Source organism: Parasteatoda tepidariorum, chromosome 1, assembly GCF_982258835.1.
Source record: "Parasteatoda tepidariorum strain Cologne lab strain chromosome 1, Ptep-v5.0, whole genome shotgun sequence".
Taxonomy (NCBI): domain Eukaryota; kingdom Metazoa; phylum Arthropoda; class Arachnida; order Araneae; family Theridiidae; genus Parasteatoda; species Parasteatoda tepidariorum.
The window spans coordinates 114,827,818-114,838,051 of NC_141755.1; the positions used below are offsets into that span (position 1 = coordinate 114,827,818).

A 10,234-nucleotide genomic window follows, 5' to 3' on the forward strand; every position below is an offset into this window, starting at 1 on the left:
AAATCTGGAAATTTCAATTCGCGTTATGGAAATTGAAGGAAAGTATAGCCTTTTTTTCATATGCACCTATACCCACAGTTTAAAAAGTCACAATTGAAAAAATATCCGAACTTTTTTCTCTATATGCATCGATTAAAAAACAATGTTGCCTTACAATGTTAAAATATGGACAAGGCCCTAAAAAAATATAGCTATATTTTGAAAAGAATTCATTCTTGAATATTTGGCCTGTTGAAACTTCTGATCAGACAGGATATCAAATAAATATATATATTCACGAGGCCGTGTAATCATGTATGACAAAATTATGTCAAAGAGTAATAGTTTTTTTTTAAAACGATCCACGATTAAAAAAATATGAACCTCAAAACTGTAAAAAAAAAGTGGAAAGATAAATAAAATTAAGGCAATCTTATGTGAAATGTGTTACTCATCCTGTTAAAGTTTAATTTATCTGGTTTTAAATTGTTGATCATGTTAAATACGTAAAACAAAGTTATTTAATTAAGAAACAGAAATATTCCCATTTTGAAGAAATGATAATTTATAATTCTGATGGTCAGATAAATTCTTTTCTTCCATCAAATGCATACCTTAAACTCAGAAATATGATACATAAAAAGAGTTTAAAAAAGTTAAGTAGTACAAATAAGTACTTTGATTATCCTGTATGATTTTGATTAGAAAAACTAGATAAATTGCTCTCAACACTCCCTCCCTCTCCGAATGTTACAGGCACAAATTGTCCCATTCTTAAGAATATGTTGCTTTTTTTCTAATTATAGCTGCTTTTATTACTGATAATAACAACATTTTAAAGAATTTTTTAATGAAACTTTTGTATTAAAAATATTTTTTCGTTATTTTAATTGTTTAAAGTATAAGTTGAGGTTAATTTTTTGTATTGGAATAAGAATTGTATTTTTTATATAAATTATTTTTGGTGCATAAATGATATTTTATATGGTTTATTTCAAATAAAAGAGAATAAATGCGTAGTGGATTTAGTGTTTCAGCTCTGATTTATATAATATCGTTATTTTAAAGATAAGAATAAAATTGTAAATTTAAAAGAAGATTAATTACCCAACCCAATCGTGTTAGTTCCCTGCTGTTTAAATTAACAGTTTTTTTCTTAAATATATGTAACTGCAATATGTACCATTTTTTGTCAATAAAAGCAAAGGACTTGAAATTAGTTTAATTTCAATAAAATAAAGATAATGCTGACCTTAAAGAATCGATTATATTAGATAATGACCTTAAGAAAGTTTCTCGTAAAAGTAGAAAGAATTATCAGAACAACGAAATAAAATATTTTTTCGAATGACTTTATTTTTTATTGACTGAAAAACAGAGATTTATTTAAACTAAAATACCTTAAGTGATGACATTTCTTCAGTTATTCTCAACGAAACAATGTTCATAGCTTTTTTATTACATTAAATGCGTTTTTTAAATTAAATTAAATAAGTTTTTTTTCATTAAGTTAAAGGTTGCATTTTATTTTCGAATGAAAACAATGTTGCTAAAAAGCATAAAAAATTCCAAGTTTCAATTTTAAAAATTTAAAGATCTTAATTAAAAAAAATATAAAATAAGAACAAAATCTAAGCACACAATAAACAGTAAAATCATGAGTTAAAGTACTATATAAATGAAATTTAATATACAAACATTAAAAAAAAAGCAATTGTTGAGTGACCATTCATATAAAACAATTCTAACAGTACATAAATACACAGTTTTAAATGTCTCAAATGGGTTACCTCTTCATACATTTAAACATCTGCTTACCTCCTTAGAAATAAATTTACTTTTGTTTTCTTTCTGTTGTCTAAAGAAACATTTTATTAAGAATGGGAATAATGAATATCACGATTTATGTTTAAAAAAAAAGACAGTTGCAAATAATTTCAATTAGTCTCAATTAAAGTTAAATTTTAATTTCAAAAATTGAGCAAAATAAAAGTTAACAGAAAATTTATTTCTGAATAAGAAATAGTTAATTTAAATGAGGCAATTAAATGAGCTAAAAACTGGAATTTAACAGAGAGTATTAGAACGTTTGTCACAGAAAAAGTCTCTTGACAAAATAACCTAAGTAAATGTCAACTAGAATCACTCCCTTGGATCCCTTAAAAGCTTGCATCTGTTTTTCTAGAACATTTAGGTAATTGTTTGTTTAAGATAATTTACGTATAAATATGCGACAAATAGATGGTTTTGTGAATATATAACATTTAAAAAAAAAAAGAAAAATGTCAAAAGAGCCCAGGACTATAAAAATGATCAAGGCAATTTAAAGGAGCAAAAAGGGCATTTTGTGGAGTCAGAAAACTGTGGGTAGGCCGGGATAACCTGGTTGGTAGGGCATTGGGCCCATGTCCAAGAGTTCGCGGGTCCGTTCCCCTCCGCCGAAGACTCCCGGTGTATTAATGGTGACTGATGCACGTTAAATCTGTCGAGTCGCAAAGTCCTCCATGGCTTCATAACAAATCAATACCTCTAGGGGTACTGATCCAGGGGTTTCCTTGTCTTCTGGATTGGTTCAAAATTACAAGGCTACGGAGTTGAATATTAGTAATCGTAAACCCAACAATTGGGTAAGCTGTTCAACAACGGATATAAAGAAAAAAAAATTTAAAAAGTGACTGTGGGGAATGAAATTTTTTTTAAAAGTCAAGGGATGATTAAAAATAAATTTATTAGTCAGATGCATTTTATTGCTCGTTCAAAAAAGATGGGCAATTATTTCAGTTTTTTTAAGCATGTGTTTTATTTTTTTAAGAAAGTCCCTTTTTTTGGTACATTTTGGTTGTAATTTTTTTTTCAACTAAAAGTTATCGCATGATAAATAAAAAACATGATATATAACATGATAAAATACATGATAAATAAAATTATAATGAAAGACATTTGTTAATACGAATGAAACTGTGGTATGATTTCCCAGTTCTGTATTGCATATGGCATATGAAATTAATTTATCTATATCTTGAAAAAATATATATTTCGCAAATATCTATCCGTTGTTGCTTCTAACGCCACATGCCAATACCAGCAATCCTGCTGGGTGAACTAAGCGAGTTTGAAGAAGGTGGGTTTCATGAGTTTCTAAGGTGCCATCTTGTGACACAAAATACGACTTCAGACGCGTCACAGCCCGTTTCAGAGGAGGACCCAGTCATACATCCACTCATTCATTTACAGATTCTGACCTGAACGAGAGAACGATCCATCTCCAATTCAATATCACCAGAGGTATTGATTTGGTACGGGAACTAGGAGGACTTTGTGACGAGACAGATTTAAAGTGCACCAGTTACCATTTACTACACCAGCAGGCGAGAATCATAACCTCTTGGCGTAACGCCCCAGCAACCAGGCTATCTCCGCCCTGCAAACATGTATCTAAAACATCTTTAGTAGATAGTTTTATTTCATAATCACAGAAAATCCTGAAACAAAACTATATTGTCTTTTCACTGTTCAATCACCTTATGTTAAATTCTCCCATGAGTGCTCAAGCATCATTGCCAGGTATCATAGATTGCAACACGGTTCCCAGCAGATCACCGAAGTCAAGCATCACTGGCTACGGTCAGTGTGCTGGTGGGTGACCACTTGGATCAGTCTGCGTAGGGACCGAGGGTGTGCGGTATTGGTCCTCGTTAAACTGTGCTACCTTAAAGTGCTCGACTTCGCGCGCAGGTCGTCGGGCTACCGAAGCGGGGGTGCCATCCCTTCCGCAGAGGATCAAAATTGTGATGGTATGTCTTCGGATCATCCTCCGGGATGTTTCCCAGACCGTCGCCAATAGCCCATTGTGCAGCTCTAGTGCGACGTAAATTAACAACAACAACAAATCATAGATTGCATTGTTAAATATTAGTAATAACAATAATGCAAGACGATCGATTTTTATTTATTTTTAATAATGTAATAGTTGTAGGTTTTTAATTTTTCTCGGACAACAATTAAAAAATATTACTGAAAAATCCGAATTCGTCCTTTGATGTTAACAAACGGTTTTAGTCAGAATATTTTTTAATCAGAATATTATTTAGTCAGAATATTTATGAAAATTGTTTTCTGATAATTTAAATTTTATTTAATTCTAACGTTTATTTAGAAACACTACAGTCCCAAATTATTAAACGCACTGTAAAATTCTATGTTAGATCTTAATTATCGGGTGGTACAATACAGCTTCAGTGTTTTTACGTGGCTGAAACTGGTTTACGATCGTCGTAATGTATCCAGTCGTCGAATTTATATTATATATCACCTCATTTAACCAATTTATACACTAATGTAAACAAGTGCAAACCGGTTTCGTAAAAACACTGAAACTGTATTATAGTACCACCTGATAATTAAGATTTAACATGAAATTTTATAGTGCATTTAATAATGTGTTCATGTAATGTACATAAATCCATCTTGATTGGTGAGACAAGCTCGTGAATTTTGTTGTAGTTCATTTACGTTGCACTAGAGTTGCACAATGGGCTATTGGCGACGGTCTGGGAGACATCCCTGAGGATGATCCGAAGACATGCCATCACAATTTTGATCTTCTGCAGAGGGGATGGCACTCCCGCTTCGGTACCCCAACGACCTGCACGCGTAGTCGAGCACTTTACAGTAGCACAGTTTAACGAGGAACCATACCGCACACCCCCGGTCCCTACGCAGTCTGATCCAAGTGGGTCACCCTCCCGCACACTGACCGCAGCCAGTGATGCTTGACTTCGGTGATCTGCTGGGAACCGTGTCTTAATGATCAGTCCACTGCGGGACGACAAGCTCGTGAAAAGGTGGTTATTCAAAAAAAGCTCTTGACTCAAGCTCTCCCCTAGAAACTATCCCAAACAATTCAATCTTACACCTTTTGTGATTTTTTTCTTCATAACAGGTTATATGGCAAGATTTTTATCAGAAAAACGTTTATAGCTTTATTATACCACATTTCTCCATAAAGGATGGCATATATGGACAGAAAAAAATCCAGTAGATTCTGAGAAATAATATTAATTTCATGATAACTGTCGCATAATGTTTCACATATAGGAAATGTTAGAGATTTTAGAGTCATCAAAATACAAAAACTGCAATATTTTATTTTCCAGTTATCATTGATATTAAATTTACTTGAAATGTTATGTATTATGTTTATTCATCTTTTTGAATAGTAATAGGCATTAAATTCATCAAAAGTAGTAAAAAGATTTTTTTTTTAAATTTATTTAAAAAGAGAGTTTTGAATAAAAATAAACTGAATATTTTTGAAGAAATAAAAAGTTTTAAACTGATTTCTGTAAATGAAGTTCGCTTCATTATTTATGAGTAATACTTATTTAAATGTTCAAGAAAGCAATAATCTGTCCAAAAATTCTATTTTAATAGGGATTTTTTTAAGTAATTTACTCCATTTTGGAGAATTTTCTAAAATGTACAAACCTCAAAAGATTTTTTTAATAAATCAGTAGAAACCGACGAAATCCAGTAGTCTAGTGGAGTTGACAACTATGATAATGGTATTACACGCTTGAAATCCGTTTTTGGCAGCTAAAAATGTGATGGGAATAAATCTTCAGACTTTTCTATGTTAACTACAGTTAATTATTTACACGATTAAAATTTTTATAATTTAAAATAAATTTTATAAATTGGAAATCGAAACGGCCTCAGAGCAGAACCCTTCCCCCCCCCCTCTATGTCTGGATTTTCAAATAGATTACAAATCTTTTTAGTTAGGAAACTATATGGGACTGAAAACTGCATAGTTTTAAAAGAAAGCGTTGTGGAAATTATTTTGAACAAATAAATACGAAAAATATAAAGAAAAGACACAAATGAAAAGGGGAGGAGAGGGAAGGGAACCCCTAATGGCGAGAGTTGAGATCGCCCATAAAAGAAATCGAACCATTTTTTAACCCTGCGTTTGAACAGCCCTGTAGAGCAGTGTTTCCCAAAGTGTGGTACGCGTACCCCCTGGGGTACGGGAACAGTTTAGAGGGGGTACGCATTCTTATGCGAAATATCTTGCAACAAACGAAAATTTCAAAAAATTTTATTTAAAAACAAAGCTAGCCATGAAAATGTACGATTACGTATTTTTCTATTGAATATTGTTTGCAGAGTTAACAGTTAATAATTAGCGGTGTCAATAGCCAGTTGTGATTTTTAACTTTTGCGCAATTTTTTTACAGAAAAAAATTCATTCATTTTTTTATGAGTGGTACACAGCGTTACGAAAAATTTAGAAAGGGTACACAAAACTCATAAATTTGGGAAACACTGTGCTTAGTTAATGCTCTCACCAGCAACGTATTTCCGATGTCGAGCTCATTTTCCCCTTTCTTTCTCTTTCTAAGTCCGTCTGTATTATGGAATCGTCATGTCGCTTGTCTTTCATCCCTTCAGTGGGACGATAAATGAGTACCAAGCATGCTTGGGAACTAAACACTGGGGGTTCCGCGTTCGGCTGACCACCTAAACCGGAACATCTGCTCCTGCACCCCAAAGCCCTAGGTCAAGAAAACTGAGATGGGCACAGTAGGCCCTCTGTGGGCTGTCGTGCCACTGAGTTTAATTTTTATTGGTACATTTAAGAGATTTCTTTTAAATCAGGACAACACTCTCACCCAAATAGTTCCACGCTATGGCAAAAAGAACTATTACCATCGTTTTATTTTAATATTTTTAGTTAAATATATGAAGTTCTTGGTAATCGCTAGATAATTTATTTTATTCAATTCATACTATATTAGTCTTCCTATATCTTGTGTATAAATCCTTTAATAAAATACTTTTTTTATCCATCAACTTAAGTTCAAATAAATCTCTTTTAAACTTGTTTTGTTCAATTCATTAAATTGAATCAATTTTAGTTTCATATGGGAGAAAAAATTGCAATTATTTAATAAAAAGTAATTAAAAAATTTTTTTTTCTCGTTGACTTGAGTAAGAATATATTACTTGTTTTTATTAAATACTTAGAAGTTATTCTTTTTTAGGATATGGTGTACTTTGAATGACAAAAGTGCGCAAAAATTTATTCCAATTTCTCTCAAAAATCTATTTCGATGTTGAATAAAATTAACCATTAATCCTCGAGAGTGGATCTAATGAATACAAAATGAAATTAAAGTGTTAATTAACTTTCTACTCTGGATAATCTTGTGGATGAGAAACTCTATGCAAGTTTTTATCATATTAAGAATTCCGAGAACAAAATTTTAGATCAAGTTATAATAATAACCAATCAAATTGACTAGGTTTAAGTTTGCCTAATGGAAATCGATACTAAATCTGTCAAACCAAATAGGGTTGGCAGGTACTTTATTTATGTCGCACTTTTATTACTGAACAATGGGCTATTGGCGACGGTTTAGGGCTGATCAAAGTAGTCACCCAACTGCTTACTAACTGCAGCCAGTGATGTTTCGGTGTTCTACTGGGAATCGTAATTCAGTCCACTGTGGAACAATATTCAATGTTAATCTATTATCAGAAATCTTTAAAACTTTTAAATTTTACTAAACTCAAAACGCCCTGATAATTTAGTTAAAAACTATGCTTGTTTTGACTTCCGTTCATTTCAAATTAACCATTGTACTTTTAATGCTAGATTTAATAACAATCACAAAACCAATTATATTATATTCTTGGTGGTTTAATTTACCTTGAAGTTTGGAAGTTTTTCACCAAACCAAACTGTTTTTTAATTCTATATAAGTTAATAGCTTACTGTCTTCAATTTTTTATAGATCTTTTTTAATAAAATAGAATGAAAAAGGTTATTTGAGCTAAAAGTTATAAAACCATCAATTTTAAATTTAATTATCGTTCGTTCTTAGGAAATATAAAATAAATCAATTTTTTTTAATATATACTAATTGAAATGCATTCTTTGGTGCGTTGGAGAGGAACGATCTTTAACTTTCTGATCAATTCCTTAAAAGGAAAATTTTATTTATTAGTAGGACCAGTACGAAATCCAATTAGAGTAGGAAGACAAATGAACGTTTGATAATTTTCAGCTTTTCTTCTGCGTTAACGGGATGTGTTAGGACGAACCAAACATGTATTAATACAATAAAACATTTTGTGATCTTTAAACTAATTTTTTATTAAAATTTAAAACCAACAATTTGAATATCGGCAGGAAAGGTCGGGATAGTCTGGTTGGTAGGGCACTAGGGTTCGATCCCAGCTGGCTGAAGAAATGGTGACTGATGCACGTTAAATCTGTCGAGTTGCAAAGTCCTCCATGTTCCCATAACAAATCATACCTCTGGGGTTACTGATTCAAAAGTTTCCTTGTTTTCTGGATTGGTTCAAAAACTACAAGGCTACTGAGTTAAACATTAGTAGTCGTGAACCCAAAATTGGGTCAGCTGTTCAACGACTGTCATAAAATATAAAAAAAATAGTGCGTGGAGTTCCTCCGCGTGTAAGAAGTTAAACTTCGTAACCTGCGACGTTAATTGTAAAAGAATCAGCAGTCGTAGAAGGATCACTAGTTCTATTCAACGACTCTTTTTCCTGCTCCGCTCGCTTCCGTGCTCTGTAATAACGGTAATATTGTGCATTTTTCCCTCCTGGACCTATTGAACCACTGCTTGCGGTTGCCTCATCGTCTGGAAAACGTATTTGTATTAATAATGTATGTGAATGCGTCATAATGTAATTTCAAGAAAGAAAACCTAACAATCAATTGATATTCACAAGAGACCTACCTTGACATAACCTTAAATCCATTGCATTGTCCGTGAGATTGTTTTCACTCATTTTTTACAATTGTTATCCACTAAATTTGAAAATGAAAAATACTATCCTATTAAATTATATGTGTATCAAATCAAACTAAAAAAATATTTATAGAAAAACAATACTTTTATGACTTTTATGCTAATGAGAACCGAAACAATATGGAAATGAATGAGTGAAAACTGGATCCTACCACGTGATTTCCCGACCAATAAAAATGTAGCGTTAAACGTTTAACGAAACTTTGTTGGAAGTCGCATAAGAAGTATAACTTCAATAAAAAGAATACGGGATAATATCTAAAGCTAAGTATTTCGGAGGATGATTTTAAGAATACTATTTTTTGATTCGTGGTGGCTCAGGGGATAAAGCGTTCGCCTTCTAATGAAGTGAACCGGGTACGAATCCCACCCATGGCTGGTCGATTCGAATTCCGCACCCGACTCGCGCCGACCAACGACCACAGGGCTGACTTAACATATCTTCAGTGGTAGAGAGAATTAAATCCCTTTGTCCTCACGCTAACCATGGGTGTTTGTGGTTTTCTTCTCCATGTAAGTCCTCCATGTTCCCATAACAAATCAAACCTCTGATTCAGAAGTTTCCTTGTCTTCTGGATTGGTTCAAAAATTACAAGGCTACTGAGTTGAACATTAGTTGTCGTGAGCCCAAAATTGGGTCAGCTGTTCAGCAACGGTTATAAAATAAAATAAATATCGTTAGGAAGTAAAACTGTCTCAAGTTAGCATAAGATTGTAGAGTCCGAGTTTGAAATTAAACAAAGTTTAACACAATAAATTTTTTTAGGAATCAAAATTTTAAATCATTTTAATTAATAAATATTTCCAATTTGTTAAATATCTATTTTCGGACTTTTAGTGCCATATTCATTCAATTTATACATTATTTTCTTTTTCCGGAGAAGGTATAGCACGAAAAGATTATGGAAGATCTCGGAAAGAAATTAAAGAAAACCCCCTTAAGTATGCAGACTATCAACAAAAACCAGAGAAAACGAAGAAGAAAAAGGTAAAAGAGCAACAACTAAGAAGAAAAAACAGTTTCAGAGACAAAATCTGAATGAGAGACAAAGAAAATATTATTATTAAATTTTGATATTATTACTATATTTTTTGTTAATATGTCAATTTAAATAAATCTGCTTTCTAAATATTTGTGTTACGCAAATAACGAAAACTCTGCATATTTACTACTCAAGCAAGAGAGTAGTTCAATTTTTAAAAAAAATACTTATTTAAACATAATTGTCAAATATAAATAAGCACAGTTGTTATAATTGTCAAAATTTTGAGTTTTTGATGAGGCCAGCTAATAGCCCATTGTGCTGCCTTAGTACTACGTAAAGTACCTACTTACCTTTTTTGAAAGAAGTTTCGTAGTTAGAAGTTAGTAAAAACCAGTTGTTACCGAATTTATCACAGCCAAATCTAAG

General features: G+C 32.1%; 1 protein-coding gene across 1 annotated transcript in view; it reads left to right on the forward strand.

Annotated features, from left to right (window-relative positions):
* YL-1 (Vacuolar protein sorting-associated protein YL-1) overlaps positions 1-9,840 on the forward strand; it is a 41,189-nt gene extending 31,349 nt beyond the window's left edge. The window contains exon 8 of the mRNA XM_087150809.1: positions 9,707-9,840. Within this exon, the coding sequence (XP_087006935.1) occupies positions 9,707-9,749 (43 nt within the window). The 3' untranslated portion in view covers positions 9,750-9,840. The remainder of the gene's footprint in view (positions 1-9,706) is intronic.
* Positions 9,841-10,234: the final 394 nt, after the last annotated feature.